This window comes from Notamacropus eugenii, chromosome 3, assembly GCF_028372415.1.
Source record: "Notamacropus eugenii isolate mMacEug1 chromosome 3, mMacEug1.pri_v2, whole genome shotgun sequence".
NCBI classification, from domain to species: domain Eukaryota; kingdom Metazoa; phylum Chordata; class Mammalia; order Diprotodontia; family Macropodidae; genus Notamacropus; species Notamacropus eugenii.
In genome coordinates, this window is record NC_092874.1 from 83,733,562 (window position 1) to 83,754,923 (window position 21,362).

At 36.5% G+C, this 21,362-nt stretch overlaps 1 protein-coding gene across 10 annotated transcripts in view; it reads left to right on the forward strand.

Annotated features, from left to right (window-relative positions):
- The window catches only part of DIP2C (disco interacting protein 2 homolog C), a 585,449-nt gene that overhangs the window by 392,794 nt on the left and 171,293 nt on the right, over positions 1 to 21,362 (forward strand). For all 10 annotated transcript variants that reach the window (XM_072650057.1, XM_072650058.1, XM_072650062.1 and 7 more), the window contains 2 exons: positions 12,555 to 12,646; positions 17,516 to 17,626. In XM_072650057.1, the coding sequence (XP_072506158.1) occupies positions 12,555 to 12,646; positions 17,516 to 17,626 (203 nt within the window). The remainder of the gene's footprint in view (positions 1 to 12,554; positions 12,647 to 17,515; positions 17,627 to 21,362) is intronic.

Sequence of the window (21,362 nt, forward strand, 5' to 3'; positions counted from 1 at the left end):
CCTTGTCATATAGCAGATGATTAGAAGGAAACGGTTACAGCTGTATATTAGACTTATACTGGAACAAAAGAAAGGACTTGACTTTACAGTTTTCTCTGGGTATTCCATCCATGGCAGAATGAATGAGCAAGAGGTCTCACTCTCATTGTTCCATGTGTGACCTCACTGATGAATACAGATTTAGCACTACGAATGAACTGAAGGAGGATTTTTTTGTATCGTCTTTTGGATGTGGATATTGCATGTTTTAAAGAAATTTATCAATATAAGGATAAATTGAATTCTCCCTTGTGCACAAGGCATAAGAGGATATGTAGGTGGGTTGCAATGTGCACCAATGGAGGGAATACTGAAGCTCAATCTATCCACTGAAGTTTGTGCTTAAAGATATATGGTTTTCACAACTTCAGAGAAGGATGCCTCTACCTGGAGCTAACAGGACATTACTGCTGCTTCTGACCTTTTAATAATTTCAGCACTTAACTGCATACCATTAAAAGAGGATGTGAGATATGACCCAATCAGCAGCATCAATATTGGCCACAAGTAGCTGGGGAACATACAAAATGGCACCTAGAGTCTTTGAAGGGTTTTGTTGGTCCATATTCTACCCGAACAACTACCTTTTTGCAACTATTTGCTGCTAGTTTTTCCTCTTAAGGAAATTCTTGGTAAATCTAAACCCTCTTGCACATGAAACCCTTTCAGATATTGGAAAAGATACCATATCACGTCCCCCCCCTCCCCCTGCACTCAGAGTCTTCTGTCAGATGAAACATTCTTGGTTCCTTCAACTGATCCTTATGCTACCTGATCTTGACACTCTTTGCCGTCCAAGCTGCTCTCCTGATACTCTCCAGTTTATCATTGTCCTTCCTATGATGTGACTTCCCAAAGTGAACCCATTACTAGAGATGCTGTCTGACTGGGGAAATGTACAGTGGGACTGTCACCTCCCTAGTCCTTGGCCCTTTGTTTCTCAATGTAGCCTTAGATTAAATTAACTTTTTTAGCTCTTTTATCACACTGCTGATTCATCTTGAACCCTCAGTTCCCTAAAGTCCTCTAGATTCATTACATGATGAGTCTATTGAGTTACTATGTCAGTATCTTTACCCAGGATGATCACTGTAGATGGACAGGGAGGCAGAATTCTTCTCCCTCTTTCCTTTCTGCCCTTCACCACTTCACAACATCTTGGAAGGACCAGTCTGGATGTTGAGAATTTAGACTGGGAAGTTCCAACTCCTTTTGACAGAACTCTTATTTACCATTGACTTTGGTCATATGTGAAGGCTGTACCTTTCTTGGTAGAATCAAAGCTGTGTCAGAAACTAAATGACCCAAGCAATAACTGGTACAAATCCCATACTCAGCTTTTTAGTGACCTGGGCACCTTGTCCATTATGTACGTGTGTATTCTTGAAAAGGACCCAAGGCAGTAATGAGCAGAATGGATTATTTACCTCATGTCAGTGAACCTTTGCCTTGAAAACACACACACACACACACACACACACACACACACACCACAACTAACTGAATCCCTAGCACTTTAATTAACAGTTCTTGGCCCTTTTTTTTTTTTAGAGCACACTTTGTTTTCAACATCATGGGGGGGAAGTGTAAAAAAAAAATCAAACTTGCAAAGCAACGTCTATGTCCAAATCTCTTAACTCCTCCAAGTCTCAGTTTTTTAAACTGGAAAATGGGGATAATATATGTAGTACCTGTCACAACAATATTGGTAGGTAGCTCAAATGAGATGATGTACATAAAGTGCTCCACAAACTTGAAAATGCTAGCATTTAACAATCAATAGTGTGTTAATATTTTCAAAGCACTTTACATATGTTATATGATTTTATCCTTACAACAACCTTGGGAAGTAGGTGATATTGTTATCTTCATTTTACAGATGAGGAAACTGAGGCTGAGATAGGTTAAATGACTTTCCAAGGGTCACAGAATTTGTGAAGTGTCTGAGTTAGAATTTGAACCCAGGTCTTCCTGGCTCCAGCACCTTAGCTACCTCATATTACCACCTCACACCAGGGGATATTTTAAGTAGTATTTTTGCTGAAGCTCTCTTTTAATAGTGAACTTATTGATAAAGTGGTAATGGTATGATTGGTGTTCTTGAAACATAAAGTGACCATACACACCACTGAGGGATAGATCTCCTGGATGCTTTAGTTATACTCATATGTTTGGAAATCTTACAAAAAGTCTTCTCTAGTGTATTTCTGAAATTCCTGAAAGTATGGAAAGCAGAAGGGAGAAAAATTGTAGTTTTTCTCCCTACCGTGTCTTTAGTTAGGTTTGTACATTTCTGAAAGCCTGAAGCTACCCTTTTCACCACTAGGTGGCAGAGCATTGTTGTCAAGGTGAAATGCTCATTTCTTAGACCAGTTGGAAATTGACAGATAAGTGTGTTAATCTTGCAAAAAGTCACATACAAATCTTATTTTTTTAAAGATATTACTGAATGTTAAAAATGGGTCAGAAAAGAAACTTGTATTTTAGAAATTAAAATGCCTTTTTTTAGTATGTAATATGTAAAAAAACTATGCTGTATTATACAGATATATCAAGGATATGTGATTTCATCAGTGATAGGACATATTCTACTGAGGCAGAGCAGAACACACACACATATGTGTATATATATATATATACACATATGTGTGCATATGTATATATATATGTATATATACACATATGTGTGCATATGTATATATATATGTATATAAAACCTAGGACATAGTCTTAATGAATGAAAAAATAATTATTAGGGGTTTGCTAAGTGCCAGCTATGTGCTGAAAATTGGGGTATACAAATATAAGCAATCCTTACCTTCAAAGATTTTACATTCTAGTTTGAGAAGAGGCAGAATATAAGCTGATGCTATGGTTTGGAAGTGGCTTGGTTCTGGTTAAGATAAAGCAAAAACTTCCATATCAATTTGGGTGGGGAAAGGGAAAGAAAAAAGGAGGAGGATGGTCAGAGTGCAGATGATATGGTTCTAAAATGACCAGTTACTTGTTATTATTAAGTAATATTATATTAATATATTAACATAATGATAAATAATAAAAATAAAAGTAATTTTAATATTACTATTACTTCTCAATTAATAGTAAATAATATTATGGATATTACTTATCTAGGTAGGATAAGGCAAAAGCTCATCTCTCAGAGTATATAGGCTTCAAAAGGTAGTTGACTGTAAAGTTTAAAGAGGTTAAGAAACTTGCCCATGAACACCAAATTAATTAATGTTAGAGCTAGGAGTCCCTGACTGCAAATAAAGTCAGCTTTCCACCACACTGTGCTGTTCTCATAAAAGGTCAAAGTTAAGGTTCTCTGCTCTGGTGTCAAATAAGAATGACCTATCATAAAATATACATGCTTCACTTAATTTTTATTTATTCTTAATTCAATAAACATTTTGTTGAGTGCTTGTTTCATTTAAGTATGAAGAGTCACTTTTGTATCCCCAGCACTTAGGACAATACCTAATACACAGTGGATACTTAATAAATGCTTTGTTGACTTACTTCTGAATGAAAAAGATGGTAAAATAAACTGATCCAATGTGAAATGAGCAGAACCAGTAGAACACTGTATACAGTAACTGCAACACTGTTTTGATAATCAACTGTGAATGACTTAACTCTTCTTAGCAACACAGTGATCTAAGACAGTTCCAAAGGACTCATGATGGAAAATACATCCAGAGAAAGAACTGATAGAGTCTGAATGTAGGTCAAAGCATACTATTTTCTCTTTCTTTATTTTGCCTTTTCCCCCTTTTGTTCTGTTTCTTCTTCCAAACATGATTAATATGGGAATGTGTTTTACATGATTTTATATGTGTGTGTGTGTGTGTGTGTGTGTGTATACATATATATATGTATATTTATATGTAACCTATAGCAAATTACATACCATTTTGGGGAGAGGAGAGGGAGCAGTAAATTTGGAACTCAATTTTTTAAATGAATGTTATAATTGTATTTACATGTAATTGGAAAAAATAAAATACTGTTTTTAAAAAATTGAAAGAAGGAATTGAAAGATGGTAAAATAGAGGGTTTTTTTTTCCTTTGGTGCTTTTCAAGGATGTATACAGAAATATTACAAGACAAAATGTGGATAAATTTCACATTTTTGAAGGCTGTTCTTCTTTAAGACAACTGGGTGACCTAGCAGATAGGGAGTAACCCTCTAATGGACAGAGTCCCAGGGAATCTCCTTTTGATCCCATGTTATTTGACATTTTTATATGAAATTTTGATGAAGGCATAGATGGCAAGTTAGCCAAATGAAGTAAATCTGAGAGGGATAGTGAATATATTGGTTGACAGAACCGAGATCCTAAATTATTTCAGTGAGCCAGAGCAGAAACTAGATTTCTCCTTAGAGAATCAAGGAACTGGATTCAGTGGATGAAGTTAGAGACTGGTAAATTTATATTCTAAAAAATTAGAGTTGTAGCCTAAGAGAGGGGTAAGTTCTCACTTATTAGAGGTTTCTAAGTAGAGGATGGATGACTCCTACTTAGGGATGTCATAGGTGGAAATCCAGTTGAAGTCCACAAAGAATTAGGTGACCTTTGAAGTCCCTTCTAACTAGGAAGTATTGTGATTTGTGGGGGGAACCCCATTTTCATAAAATGGAATATTTATTTCTATAGTTTCTATTAACTGAGGCTTTTAATTGGTTTTTCATATTTGTTCTCATTTCTGTGAAGGTAAGACCAATTGGTGTAGACTCTAAACATGACTGACAGTATGACCAAGGACAAGTCACTGACTCTTTCTAAGTCTCCATTTTCTCTCTTGGTCTAAGGCCATCCAGCTCTAGCACTTCATGATTTGATGATTGTGTGATAAAGAGATTTATCACAATTATGCACTTTGTTCCCCATTAAGATTTTTTTGATTAGTGATTTACTGACATATGTTTTCTTTTACTTTAGAACAGTGATTTACTTTTTCTGGGGAAATACATACATACTTTGGTAAATTCCTTTTAGAACAATTCATAATTTTTAAAAACATTTTTTCCTTTCTCATCCTCACTCTGGAAACTAGTGGAGTCTTTGTTTTAAGCCTTTTTATTATATCTGTGTATGTGAGAATGTTGTCTTTGCTTCAGCAAAGGCATTACTATACCCTGGAAGCTTTTAAACCTAGAATTGACTTGTTATTGAGCAGTACCCATTTAATGCACAGCTGAAATTCTGTTCTTCTCATTTATTGACGATCCCATTAATAAGAGTACTCCAATCTGCTGTAGTGGAGAGCCCTCTCTGGAGTAAGATCCCTTAATGTGTCTGTATACCGGACAAAAATAAGATATGCTCCATTATGAACCAGCCTTTTAGTAGCTTTTTTTTTTCATTGGCAAAGGCAGATGATAAAATCCCCAAGAGTATATGGCATTATGGCATGCATTTATGCAGACTTGGGGGGAAAGAAAGAGTTACTCAGATTGGAGAGTTGCCTCCCAGGGAAAGCTAGATTTTGAAAGTGGTAGGATAATAATAGTAACGATGTTTTCAGACTTGCAGCATCTTTACGTTATCTCCTTTGATCCTCACTATAGTTCTGTAAGGCTTCTATTATTATTATTCCTATTTTAAAGATGAGGAAACTGAGTCACAGAGAACTTAAGTGATTTGCCAGGGTTTACATAGCCAATAAGCATCTGAGGTAACATTTGAACTCAGGTTTTCTTACTCCCAACTCTATCTACTGTGCCACCTGACTATCTCCATCAATCACAGTAGTTAGAATTCCACTGAAGACAGCTCTCTGGACTTAGTCACCTAGAGATATGTGCTTCTCAAGGAAGGGTTATTCCTTATTTGAATTCCAGGGAGAATAAGGGAGGAAAAGTATAATTAGCTGAGTTGAGCAGCTCTTCAAAAAAAGGATACTTAATATCGATAAAAGACTGTTAAAGTTGTAGTGTCCATAACTTGGTTGCAATCTCCTTTTCTAGCCTCACTTCACCCCTTCAAGTCTCTAGGTTATTGGTATGCCAGTAAAGACTGTTAAAAGTATCCAGAAGGTTTGTTTTCAATTACATTAAAAATCTCTCTTGTGATTTTGTTTGTTCTATTAATATTTTAGCAAATTATCTTTATAGGTCATGCAGAGGTAAACATTGGTACAATTTGTGCTTGAATAATAAATTAATGGGATCTGAATTAATTAGCTTTTTCCTTCACACTGATCTCAGAGTATAACCCACCTCTCCAACATGGGTTACAAGGCTAAGGGAAATTTTGTAGCAGAATAAAAGGAATTAAACTTATTTTCACTCTGAAAAATTATTACAAGTAATGAGCATTTGTGAGTTACACATAATTCCATTTTGATGTTTTAAAGAAAAAAATTACAAACCTGAATATTTTCTCATTGGGCCACACAGTTGATGTTCCAAGACATATCAGGATTATAAGGAAGAGCTACATCGGGCACCTCTTAAAAGGAAATGGCACCATTAGGAATCTTAGGATCATAGGTTTAGAACTGGGACCAGAGAAGGTATGTAGTCCAGCTCCCTCATTTTGTGGGTGAAAAGAACTGAGGGTCCAGGAAGTTCAAGTGATTTTCCTTAAGTCAAGTCTGATAGCATGGAACAGAGCAGGAAGCCGTACCTTGGTCATTATACCACACGACCTCTGAAAGACATCCTGTAGCTCCCAAGCTAATTTAACTTATTGGGATCTTTTATTATCTCTCTTCCCAATCTTGAGCCAGACTTGAAATTTCATTTATGAGTTTCCAGTGTGAAAATTCCCACTGACTATAATCAACTGTTCTATAACTTATACTTTTAGATAATTGCCTGGGACCTACTAAAAAGTTAAATGACTTGCTAAGGTCATAAAGTTATGATGTGTAAGGGGTAGTTTTGATCTCACACGCCTGATTTCAGAGACAGCCCTCAATCCACAATACCAACTGGCTACCTTAACTCTTTTTTTCTTTGGAGGGGTAAAGGCAAGGCGGTTGGGGTTAAGTGACTTGCCCAAGGTCACACAGCTAGTTAATGTCAAGGGTCTGAGGCTGGATTTGAGCTCAGGTCCTCCTGACTCTGGGACCGGTAATCTATTCACTGATCCACCTAGCTGTCCCTTACCTTAACTCTTTTACTATGATAATAGCTTACATATATAACACCTTTACAAAGTACTTTCCTTTTGTAAGGTACTCTCCCCTCTTTTCATATGGAGCTGTTTAGTGGTAAAAAGAATAGAAAAAAGTGTTTTTATATAAAGCAAAATATTTATATTATGGCAAAGGATATAAGATATTGCCATTGTTATAGATGTTTTGAGACCTAAAAGGATCAATGAAATAACTGTTTTAATTTTTTTTTACATCATTTCAAATTGTATTTGAATAGTTTTTGACGGAAAATGAAGTACGGTATAAATATGAAAACTCATCTCCTTCAGATAATACCTTGCTTGTGATGGAACACTTTAATGTTCCAAAGAGGCAGAAAAAGGTTTTTATTTATTAATAAATGTGAATGTAAAGGAACACAGTTCCTTGGACACCAAAGCAAAAGAGGACTATGTTGAAACCTTCCAAAGTAGTGTGGGTACATTGAGAGAGTGAGCTTCATCCTTCATGACCTTCAGTGATTGCTATTTTCCAGCCAGGGTTGGAAGTTAATCTCCTAAGAGCTTCTGCTGCACCAATGACTTGAGAAGGAAAGGCAGAGCAGACTTTGCTGCTGCCTTGGTGTCCTGGTGAGCTGGCTCAGAGTCCTCCTGAGCTGTGCTGCTGTGAGCCCCATTGTGGCTGGTCAATAGACTGGTCTATACAACCCAGAAATAGCCAGTTTGATTTGAACAGTTTGAACTTGGCACAGTAGAAGAATGATAAACATCAAGAGCAGCAGTTTGGAGTATCACACATATATCTGTCCTGGAATAGGCCATTAACATCGAAGCCTCTTCTCTGGAATTGCAAATAGCCCTAAACAAACTGGTTTTCTTCCTTCATCTGTTTCGGTGTCAGCTTCCTATAAGTGTGTGCTCACTTCTCACCATACTCAATCAACAGAATTTTTCTTTTAGCATTTAGGATATGAAAAAAGGCAAAAAACAATCCTTGCTCTTCTGAAGGGAACTCACATTTTAATGGATATTGAGTGTATTTGGGGGGAGAGAATCATTCAAATGTATTTATGTACTGTGATGTGATTTGTTATTTACGCATTTGTTTTAATATATTAGTACTTGCAAATGTTATTTCCTTTGCTTTCTTTTAAAGTAAATTGCTGTGTTTAGGAGCTAAAAATGTCATTAAGTAAGTAGCTGGATGTATAGATAGGAAATGCTTTGAATAGGCACTCAAGAACTAGAGTGGTGAGTAGGGGAAATCAATTTCTCCCAACAGGTTTACCTCTAGGACAGTGAGAGAGTTTGAATGTAACCTTATGGTATGATTCTATCTAGACCTATTAGAGTGAGAGCAGGCTGGAGTGAGTGAACAAACCAGAATAGGGAATGGGAGTTGGCCTGCCTTAGTGACAGGTATGGGCCTTTATAGAGTTTGGGCGGGCATTTAATATCAGCCACTTGTGGCTTCATGTTTGTAACAACCCTATAAGATACTTAAGTCACTTGTTATTACTCTGTTTTGCAAAAGAGATAATAGGTGGCAGTTAAAACCAGGTTTTCTCATTAAAATCAGAGTATGTGGTAAGGAGTGCTTGTTTCATTTTTTAAAATCTCAGCACCTAGGACAGTGCCTGACAGTGAGTGCTTAATAAATACATATTGGTTGATTTATTGATTCTTACTTTCAGCCTACTGATCTTTCTGAAATACTATATTTCATATAGTCTAACTGGAGTATAATTATTTAAGACTATTCCAAGAGAAGGAATAGTCTGGTTTATAAAATCTTGAAACAAAGAATGAAAGTACATAGGATATTGGAGATTAATAACAATGCATTACCAAGGAGAGGTCTGTGAGAACCTGCCTTAAGAAATCACTGTGAATCACTTGTAATTGGCAAATTATCTGTATATAGGTTGGTTTTTCTAAATTTATCATGTAATATATTGAATTTATATGCCAAAATTTGTTCATCCATTCCTCAACTGATGAGCTCACTCTTAGATTCTTGTTCTTGGATTTCCCTTTTTATTCCTTTTAAATTTCATTTTCAGGATCAGATGTTTGTTTTGTTTCCAACTATTCCCTTGTGGATATTACCTTACCTCTTAAGTCTCCCTCCCCCATCCCCCAATCCAGCTTGTTTTACTGTTGAGTTCTTTGTATTTCTACCCCAAACTGTGTGTGTATGTGTGTGTGTGTGTATGTGTGTATTCAGCTGTCTTTTGTTTCACATGAGTGAGATTCCAGATATCCAACCCTACCAACCCTTTCTCTATGTTTGTAGTCTTACTCTCATGCACTCCAATGAAGAAAAATAGTCAATTCCACCCTCATCTTTCTCTTTTCTCCATAGTGTATTATTTTTCCCTCTATTTTCTTTACCCTGTTCAAAGCCTCAGAATGGGACCAAACTATCCCTTATGTCTCTCTTTTTCTTATTTTCTTACTTAATTCCTTCAGGTCACTAAGGTTCTGAAGGGACAATTGTTTCATCTTTCCTTTGTAGAATGTGAGTAATGCATCTTCATATCACCCCTTCCAATGAACTAAAATGAATTTATTTTTCTAGGTTTCTTTTGGCTTTTTTTATTCCTACTCAGCCCTGGCCTTTCCATAAGAAATTCTTGAAAGGCCTCTGTTCTGATAAAGATTCATTTTTCCCCTTTAAGATCATACTCAGCTTTACAAGATAGATTAATCTTTTTTTGTATACCTGTCTTCTTTGAGCTGCAGAATATTATAGTTAAAGATTTGTCATTTATAGCAGATGCTGACATATCTTGGTGATCCTGACTGTGGTCCCCTTGGTATGTAAGTTCCTTTTATATGTTTGCAGTACTTTTATTTTGATGATGAAGTTAGGGATTTTTGTTATGATGTTCCTGGGACTTTTCTTTTTTTTCCTCCAGGAGATGACAAATCAAACTGAGGCTTGTAAGTGTTTGTAAAATGAGGAGATTTGATTTCATGACCTTTAAGATCCCTTTCAACTCTAAATCTGTGACTTACTAAACTTCTTCTTTATGGAAAGACAGGCACAGTAAAGCCAATTTAATACCGTTGTCATCATGTTGAAGAAAAATATTTCCTTAATTGTCCAATGAATACCACATCCTGCCTGTTTGAATAAGCAACTTAGTTCAGAACTCATTTCTTTGTCCCTCTTGGAATTGGAATTTTGCCAAAATTACTTTTTTTTTTGTCAGATAGCTTTTGTATGTGATTATGATAATGTAGACCCTAAGATTCTGAAGCTTTTATTAAGTCAAAATTTCATCAAAGCCTGATGAGTAGCACTTTTCTGATTTTGATTATAATAAATACGCTAGTTCTATGCATTAACTAGATCCAAAAGCACTTAGCAGCAGCCAAAGTTTTTTCTTTTGTTTTGTTTCTTGTTAGAGTGAGATTTTAGACTGTAATCACATTCTGAATTACTCCTAATGGGATAATGACTTTTATTTTGGAGAAAAGAGATGAATATTAACATACCCACATAGTTTCCTCATAGACTGTTAGAATTAGAATTAGCTTTGTTTAATTCATCAATAGACAGACAATTGCTGGGAATTGAGGGGGAGGGGATTTCTGCTTATAAACTTACTGCTATTTCTCTTTTTTTTTGTACCTGAGAAGATGATACTTGCTTTGAAAAGGAACTATTTCTTTATAATAACTTCCTTAAGATCTAACCATACTCTTCAGCAGTAGTTTCAGAAGACAAGAAGGAATCTGCAATCCCAGAGATCTTTATTTTTTTTTAATAACTCAGATAGAAACACAGAAAGATTGACCAAAGCTGGGTTTGTATTCTCAAGGAAGGAAATAGGTTAAATAACTTTTAGTTTTGTTCCAGTATATTATTATCAACATCATCAACCACTAAATCTTGGAATTAATTTTTTCAGAGGCCTTAAGTAGCTTACATCATTACTGTGAATAAATTGTAAAGGGGCTTTTATGTATTTTCAGGCTGCTGTACAAATCAATCAATTGATCAACAAATATCTATTAAATACATACTATGTGTCGGGTCAGTTCCAAAGCTGTTCCAAAGCTCTGCAGAAATTAATAGGATCTGCTTTAACTTTAAATGGCCTGCTTATTTATGTAGTTAGTATGAATAAATCACTTTGCCTGCCGACTTAACTCTGTGTCTATGTGACAGGATAAAATTGTACCTTATACTGTAAAATCAAGTAGGTTCTCAATCATTGTATCTGCCATCATGCCACGTAAATAATTGGACTAATACTTGTGGGTCTCCCACTCCTGCTTTTTTGTCTTTAGTGTCAAGGTTGACCGTTATGATTATAAAGCTTTCAGTTTTGATCTTTGTTGTTTCCATATGCATTGGTTTGTCATTGTATATTTTTTCCGGGTTTTACTTACTGCACTTTGCATAAGTTCATATAAATCTTCTCATACTTCCCCATAGTATTCTTTATATCATAACTATTTATGACACAGTAACATGTTATATTCATGTACTGCAATTTGTTTACCCAGTTCCTAATTAGTGGGCACCTGCTTGGTTTCCAGTTCTTTCTTTTCTCCTACAAATGCGTTTCTATGAATATTTTGGTATCTGTTGGACGTTTCTTTCTTACTTTGATCTCTTCGAGGTATAAGCCCAGCAGTGAGGTCTGTGGATCAGAGTATGGACATGACCAGTTTAGTAACGTTTAGGGTATAATTCCAGATAGCTTTCCAGAATGCTTGGCCAAGTTTACAACTTCACCAGAGTATAGTAGTATGACTTTCTCTCTCCAGTACCACCATTCCCATCTTTTTTTTTCTTTTTTGACATTTTGTTGGGTTTGAGGTAAAACCATAGCTGTTTTTGTTTTATTTTAATTTCTCTTGTTAGTGATGTGTAGCAATCTTTCATGTATTGATTCTTCGGTGATTCTTTTTTTAATAAACTGTCTGTTGATGCTTTTTGCCCACTGTTCCCTTGAAGAATTCAGGTCTTTTGTTTTTCTTATTGCCCTGAATATACTAATTTCTAATAGTGAGTTTGTACTTCTGTGATTTTTTAAAGGAAATTACTAACAAAAATTCATTTTAAAATGGTTCATATTCCTCCCATTCATTCTTCTTATGTTAAAATATATTAGAATAATTGAGGGGAGAAATAGAAACTCGCATGAATTGTGAGAGATTATCCATGGCCTCTAGTGAAAGACCTTTTCTCCGATCTTAATCCTGATCTCAGTTCACCCTTTGACAATTTGGTTCTGGGTAGTTTGAGAAAAAGAGCAATTCTTTAAAATCCATGCATTTGAACTTTGCATGCATACTTTATCTGCATACATTTAAATGGAAAGTATATATTCCTGATGAAATACTGAATAGTCCAGTAACTTTTGACTTTGTAATTTGTGTTGACAGGCAAACTGTGGACAAGGAGTATGAAGGTTGCTTACAACATTCTACATAAATTAGGTACAAAACAAGAACCCATGGTGCGACCTGGAGACAGGGTAAGCATTAAGTTAGGGGATTTGTCAATTATCTGTGTTACATGTAGGTCTTATTAAATACCCAGCAATTATTTAAGTCTCAGAGTTTAGGCCTTCCTAGGTACAGTATTTACTTTTGTGGCCAACCCGGGAAAGTGGAACTAATACATTTCTTCTCTAAACCTGGCTTTGTTTATCCACAGTAACTACAGGGGCAAATGTCTTCAACCACCAACTACTGCTTTTCCTTCTTCATTACTAAAGTTCTCCATGGTAATACCTTAGAATCATAAGGCAATTTATATTTTATAAAATGATTTCACATATGTTAGCTTATTTGATCCTTGTAACCACCTTGCTGAGTAAATGGAACTCCATTATCCAAGGTGAAAAAACTGAGAGAGGTGAAGTAATTTGCCTAAAAGTATACAATAAGAGAGAATTAATGGTGGTACTTTAACCTGAACTCAGGTCATTCTACCTACTATACCATTCTACAGAAGCTAGTAACTTAGCAGTTCTATCATGAGACTATAATAGTTGCAGGGTCATGAGATCATATATTAAGTGTGGGAAGTTGCCGCAGAGGCCACTTGTCTGCAGGTTACCATATATACAATTTGAGGACCCAAATAACATTACTGTAGCACCTTTTTGAAGCAAAAATAAGCAATAAGGGATAATTGACCTTCTCTCTCACTCCATAGCCCCATAAACCCATAGGGGTGAAAGCATTGATTTATTTGCACTTTAGGGAAGATAATAGATTGGACCAACTAATCTCTTGGAATCATTTCTCACCCTAGTATTCTAAGATGGACTGTGGATTCCTCTAGTATGGGAATAATTGTTTGAAATGTGACTCTGGAATGTCAATGTAATATGTGTACATTTATGAAATATTTCTGCATTTCATCAAATTGACTGAAGTGGGGAATGTAGATTCTGAAATACAATGAGAGCATGGTCATAGAATGGTGGTTTCCAAATCTGTTTGTTTGCAATTTGGCATCCAGATTCTGGGAGTTCCTGGAGAATAGTAATTGCAGATTAAGCTGGCATGTATTGAACTGAGATGTGGGTAGGGTTTTGGAGAGCACAAAATCAAGTGACAATAAAATGTGGAGAAAAATATGGGTTGGTTTTTTTTTTAGTGTTTGCTTAGGGTTTTTTTTTCTACCAATGGAAAAAGTATTCACATGGCTAGCATTTGGCACTTGTGTGTGACTGCTTCTTAAATGAGCACTCCCAATTAGAGTACTCATTTGGTAGAAAAGCTTGCTCTTACAACAAACTGGATTCTCCCTCTTCATGAAAAATCTTGTTAATTTTTCCAAAAGAGAAGTTTTTTTCCCTTCAGCATAATGAGCATTCAGGGGTTGGCATGTTTATAAACCCCATTTGTGTGGTTGGCATTTTCTTTTCTTTTCTTTTTTTTTCTAAAGGAATTGGGATGCTAACATATTGGACTCAAAAATGGACATTACAGATGACCACTAAGCCCCCTGCCAACTCCATAAGTCTCTGATTCTGATGCTGGTAGCCCAAGGTCACTGCTAGATAACTGACAAAGTAGCTTTAAAAGCTACTGCTTTTCCTCCAAAGTTAGTAATGCCAGCTGGAAAGTATTTTAGTGCCAGTGCACATTCATACTGACTAGAATACTAGTTATTCCTCATCTGTAAATATGTTTAGCTGTTTTTGCTCATTCTTTCTTGAAGATACTTCAGGAACTCTTGATGAACTAGAATAATTGGGGGTCAGACCTACCTAAATTTCTTTATTCTTCCCAATTTGCTGCCAGGTGTTTGAGGTAAATAAAGAGAGGTTGGAGATTTGGGGCAAAAAGACCATCCCTCAAATCCAGAGCTTTTGTTCTGAACTGTATCTCAATTGCTTAAGCGTCTCCATTCACTTTATTTTCATTTTATCCCAGTTCATCTTTGATATCAGCCTTCACGAAGCATCCTCATTTACTTAACCTAAGTATGATAATTGAGCAAGGAACTCATGAACTTTACAGTTTATCTGTAGCTGTATGCAGGATCCCTAGCTAAATACTTTTCCTGGAATTCCTGGTTACTTGGTACCTTCTAATAAATACCCTGAAACCCCCAAAACCTGTGCTGTCTTGAGAACCAGGTGCCTGATCTCCTTTATGTTTCAATGTGTCTTTTGCTGATAATTTCCTTGCTATTGAGTATTCTCACCAGTTGAAGTTCTTAGTCCAAGGGTAAATACGTATTTAAGGAAATAACAGGGAAATAGAGAATTGATTAAAAGGAAGCATGAGATGTTTGGGGTTCCTGATGCCATAGGTTCATAAAAGTCAGGAGTCTGCTCATTTCTCTAAATGTCATAGATTACTGCTCTGAACTCACCATAGGTTCTGCTATTAACACAGGGTTTGTTGGGGATTTAGACATAAATTGAAATCTTAAAAAGAATGAGACTTGGAATTCCTTTTCCTAAGACAAATTGCTGTTTTGATTTTAAATAAGACTGCCAGATTTACAGCATAGCCATTCATGTTTATAGTGGTAGATTATGCTTTGTGTTGTATGAATGCCTAATACAAAGGCTTTCTGTAATGAGATCATTCTATCAAGTCACTTGGAGGCCATGTTAAATTACTGTTCTGTTAGAGATTTTAAATTTAAAGAAGAAGAAATGTGATTTCACTATTGAAGTTTCTGACCTTTTTGAATGGTATAAAAACAATAATAACTGATTATGACATCTTTTTCAAGGACCTTAGAGGTCATCTATAATATCCCTTTCAAAGGTCAAGATATTAACATCCCTTCCCCCAATCAGCACATTGCTTCTGAAAAGATTATAATGCAAATGTTATCATCCTTATTATTTTACAAATGAAGAAATTGATATTCAGAGAGTTTAGTAATTTGCCCATGACAGTGCTAGTAAGTGTCAGATTTTGGACTTGTACTCATATCTCCTTACCATAAATATGGCATATATATATGTTTAGGTACATACACACACAAACACATACATACATATACATACACATATATACACACATATTCATATCTACATACATCTATATATCCACATATATATGTATCTTAGTATATATCAATACATACATATCTATCTATATCACATATATGTATGCACACATATATACACATGTGTACATGTATGTTCATATATACACACACACATATCTATCTATAAGTCTATCTGTCTATCTATCTGTCTTTCCATCTATCTGTCCGTCTGTCTATGTGAGAGAGTATGTGTCTAGGAAGCCATACTACATATTCTTATCAAACTGATACAGAGAGTCTTGTGACACATTCTGGATTCTGTTTAGAGGCTTTAAATTGTGCATATGGAGTACTATCAGTCTTTTTTTTTTTTTTTACATCAAAATGTGATATCAGAAACTTCAAAAAGCCAGTATTCCTGGTATGAAAGTTTTTGTTAATCTTATATATAATCTTTTCTCAAACCATGAAATAGTAAGTTTATTTTGTATCAGCAAAACACATGAATTTAGATTGGTCTTTATATGTATTCAGAGATTAGAAAATATATTCTTTCTTCCCTAAAATTTTCTCTATGATACCTGTGTCCCCATTCATTGCTACCTAGGTCAGAAATATGGGAGAAAGGGCCCATATTTGCTGGACGGGCCATGCATGGTACAGGGAATTTGTTTGTTCTTCTTGCTCATACTCATTTGCCCTGAATATACCAAGGTTTCAGAGTTTTCTTAATTTAATTTATGAACCTAAAATGTAACATTAACTTCCCTGAATCTGGTTTATATGAGTCATATTATTGTTATATAATTATATATAATATGTATATAAAATGTATTGGTTAATACGTATTTTTAAATCTTTGAATTTATTTGTCCCAATATTCTTAGGAAATATAATGAATTGTTGTTCCTGTTAAACTCTTTTGAAAAGTTTATTTTTTAAAATTAGGTAGCCCTGCAAGGGCTTTCACTCATGAGGTGTCCTTGCTTCTGTGGCATTATTTGCCTTAACTTTTATGAAACAAAGGGATTTGGCATTTTGGGTGAAGGTTTCTTGATTCAGGTGAAGCCTTAATTTGGAAAGCTGTAAGAGAGCCTTAATGGGACCCAAACCAAACCAATGATTTATTGTTTGACTTTGGAAAACAAACAAACCAAACACTCAGCTTCACTTCTCTCAGTTTCACCCTCTGGAACAACAGTGCTGAATGTTCTGGGAAGAGTGAGAAATTGATGCTTACATGGCGTCTTATGCTTTCGTGGAAAAAGAAACCTCCATACCAACAGGACAGAACTACTTCTCCCCTTCAGAGAGGATAGCTTTATTTTGGCTAAACTGATTAAATTTTTAAAAGAATGTAGGTATAACCTTTAAATAAAGGTGTATAACAGTTCAGAAAGTGATACTTGGAAAAATAGCACATGATATTGAGTTACTTAATAAAATCCATGTTGAAAGGACGTTGTATATATTCTTAATTATGTTTTTAAAGTAAATAGTATGAATATCACAGGGGTGTCAAACATGTGGCCCACAAAACTCCCCAATGCCAAATACCAGGCACTGCAGTTGGAATCATGATTACCTGGTTCCCAAGCCTGACTCAGATGCATACCTCTCTGTGCCTCAGTTTCTTCATTTGTGAAATGAAGGTAGTAAGCTCTATAGCGTCTCTGGCATTTTTCAGTTGTGGATCTTACAGTGCTATGATTTAAGGAAAAGACCTGAAGTGTCTCTGTAATCTGCTATGGACATAATAGTCATCTCTTACAGGAATCTATTCTGGCCATAAATCTCGAGCAGCTGGGCCGGCTCTGCAGACCTTTAGTCATGACATGTCTCCCATTGTGTTCTGTACTCTGTGTCTCTCTTTCAGGTAGCACTGGTATTCCCTAACAATGACCCTGCTGCTTTCATGGTCGCCTTTTATGGTTGCTTGCTGGCTGAAGTTGTTCCTGTCCCTATTGAAGTACCACTCACCAGAAAGGTAAAGAATGCATTTCCCCCTACACACCCAGCATTATTATTAAAGCCTATTTGAAAAGTAATGACAAACCATAGTACAAATGAAGGTGGCCCATTGTGAAGCAAGAATGAAATGAGCAGGCAGACTCTCTCTGTAAAAGTGCCTCCTCATCTCAGCAGGAGATGAATTGTGAGACCCTGCAAATTATGGATTGTTTCTGAGACACGCTGCAGTTTTTTTATCAGTTATCATCTCAGTAAAAGGGACGGTTATCAACCTACTCACCATGCCTTTAAATGCGCCATTTACTGGGAGAGGTGTGGGGGGAAGAGATGGGGAGTGGAGAAGGCTGTGTTTATACGCTGCCTGAATGTCCAGATGGGAAGTGAAAAATTAGGAAATCACATCATGTTTCAAGTATTTGGTTGTTTAGAATCCTGCAGACCAAGCACTTAGATGGGAGCTGGAATGATGGAACACCCTGCTGTTTATCTAGGTGCTTTGCTGTCACAGACACAGTCCTTTGAAGGAGAATCACTGTGATGCAGTGGAAATGTTTGCCTTTGGGCCAGAGGACATGAGTTCAAATTTTGCCCCTTCTGTGTATTACCTGTGTGGCCTTGGGCAAGTCATTTAACTCTTCTGGGCCTCAGTTCCTTCCTTTGTAAAATTAAGAGGTTGGGTAAAATGACCTCTCATGTTTTTCTATCTCTAAACCTCTGATCATAGCTCTTATATATAGAAGCATTGCAAATTTAGAGTTAGGAGGTATGGCAGGCCATCTAGTCCAAACCTCTTGTTTTATAGATAAGAAAATTAAGACCTGGGGTAGTTGTGATTATATAAGGTCACACAGGAAGCCACTAGCAAAGGTAGGATCTGAACCCAGGTCCTCTGACTGATCCTATGTACAGTCCTCATGGAGTCCAATTCATGACCAGAATTGCTTAGGATTTTGTTAAACATTTAACACTCGCATACCCCAGTGTCAAAAACTGGCATCATTTTGTATGCACAAAGCATATGCTTTTGCAGAGAAGTTTTGTTAAATGTAGTCTCACTGTGTTTTTAAAGCCATGAATTATAATTAGATTTTCAGCTAGTTTAAATAGATGAATGCTCTGTATGAGCTAAAGCTTATATGTGATTATACTGAGGTTTTGAATTCCATTTAATGAGTGATATATTATTTTTACACACAAAATTACAGTAACCTGAAAATCACAGTAGAACAGGAAAACTAGCACAGCCAAAATGTCTGGCAAATGAATCATGTGTGCTGCTGTGGTAAGAATAGGAGACTGCAAGTCAAGGTATTCCAAGTAGACCAGCTCTCCTTGTGAGCTTGATCATGTCATATGACCTCTGGGCCTCAGTTTCCCAGGAAATCTCACAGGTTTCCCTCTGATCCTAACAGTCTAGGAATTAGTGTTTTTACAATCTTCCCTCCCCCATTGAGAACAGACAGCAATACAAAATGCATCCCAAGTGTTTTCCAGGGTCTCTGTCTTTGCATAAGTGCAACTTTACTCACGCTTCCATATATGGAAAAAGATAAGCAGGGGCTCTTCAAAATGGGGTTCAGAAAAATATGAGAGTTGCCAGGACTCTGTTCTGTAAAGTTAAAGGAGCCTCTGCTGTGTTGTGACAGAAGTGTTGGTTGGGCTAGAATTTGGGGTCCCACAGTCACCCCAACAAAACACGGGGTCTTAGAGAACCCTGGCAAGGGGCAGGTCCCTGGAGCTTCTTTGTTCCCCTCGTTCTTACTGCTAGTAAGGTAGGCTCTGAACTGTATCCCTTGGAGTCAGTCACTTTTTGGAAGTTTGAGTTTAGTGCCCCATTATTTTTCAGGGTGGTCCTGGTTTCTCCAAAGATTCACCCTAACCTCCTTGGATATCTGGGTACCACACCCTCATCCCTGCCTCTTTGCTGTCAGATTTCTAAGCTTTCTCAAGCATATCCTGTAGAAGCAGGATAGGGGGAAAGTGATCTCTCCTTTCACAGATGTTGCTAAGGAATTTTGTCCAGATCTCTTCTTTGCTCTTGGTATGTTCTCATATTATGCTAATTCATGTATCTATTATGGATGAACTCATGGCTAGAGTGCGAAGTCTGGAGTCATGAAGCCCTGGGCTCAGAGCCAATTGCTGATGCTTTTTAGTTGACTGACCTTGACACTTAGCTTACTTTAAGGAAATCTGCTCCCTTAACTAACCTTGACTTATCTACTCAGTCACAAATGGATTGGGATCAGCATTACTGGAGGGAATCCCCATAATAGGAGATCCTCATACTGATGAAATCGCAGACCTTTTGCTTAGTCTCCTTCATAGATTGTTAGCCTCTTGAGGGTATAGATTTTGTATCCATGTTGCCCTCAGCAGTGTCTTGCACATAGCAGACCCTTAATACATGTTTATTAAATTGAACCTCAGATGATATGAGTCATAGATCAAGATATGGTTAACCCTGGGGCAAGCATGTGCCACAGAATACTCCCCAGTAGAGTAATGCATGCCTAGACTTTAGAAAACTTGATGGTGAGGATAGGTCCACTTCCCCCTGCCCAAAGCAGGACACTCAGAGGACAAGGTGAAAACACTAATAGAAAGAGAAAAATGTTTGAGAGTCCCCGTTCTCCATCATGCTAGTCCTCTGGACCAAATCTTTGTATGACTCTGAATACAGAGTTATGGTGAATAATTTCCAGTCACAAGCAGTGGAAACCCTGTTAACACACCCTTGCTTTGGGCAGCACTAGTGTAGGAGAGAGGTTGGTGAGTTTCTCATCCTATTGGCTCTAACTGCTGGCTCCTGACCCCACCATTCATTTACACTCCCTTTCATACTGTGCTCACTGCGAGGCTCTCCTTCCCAGCACTTTCACAAACCCTATTCAGTGCAAACTGCTCTTCTTTCTTGTTGTTCCTAAACACTCCCTGTGATTTCCCTCCCCAAATCATTTCTCCCACTCTTCTTTTCCCTTGTAATCCCCACTGCTTCCTCTTTACTGCCTCTCCAGATTTCACCTCTAAGACCCAGCTTTGTTTCTACCTCTTAGGAAGTTTTCCCTGATTGGACTCTTTCCCTAAGATAGAACTACTTTCTCCCTTTTGGATTTTCATACTCTTTTGTTTATATTTCTCTGAAGTTATGATTCTCCATCATTACTTTTTGACTGTATTCCCCTTGAGGAAAGGAAACATCCTTTATTCATAATGTAGCCCCTGTGGTATCATTTAAAGCTAGCTCCCAATAGTGCAAATAATGAACTCCGTGAAGTAGTCACATTATTCAAATACGTGCCTAAAATTATATGTAAATTATGGTAATTGGTACCGACACAATGAAAACATAAAATGAAAATCGAAATGATACGATCATTTCCCAGGAATCATTATTCTCAATTATTGAGATTCTGCTGTATGTATTTGGCACTCAATAAATGCTTTTTAAAAAATGAATGAATACACATATTGAGAACTACTGCCATGCTTCAATCATCCATGATTTCATTAGTGATGCAGATCAGAACTCCTTTATGCCTTGGTAGATGCTCTTTGGAGGTTGTGGCTAAAAACATTGATTACCCAAAGTTCAAAAGCCTCACTATCATACATCATATCACATGTTGGCTATGTATCTTTTGGACTCTTTGCTGATATTTGGAGGTTTAAGCAGATTATTATTGGGAATTTTCCTAATTAAATGGAAGCATTAAATCATGATGTATGTGTGTGGTCTGAATCTAGATTGA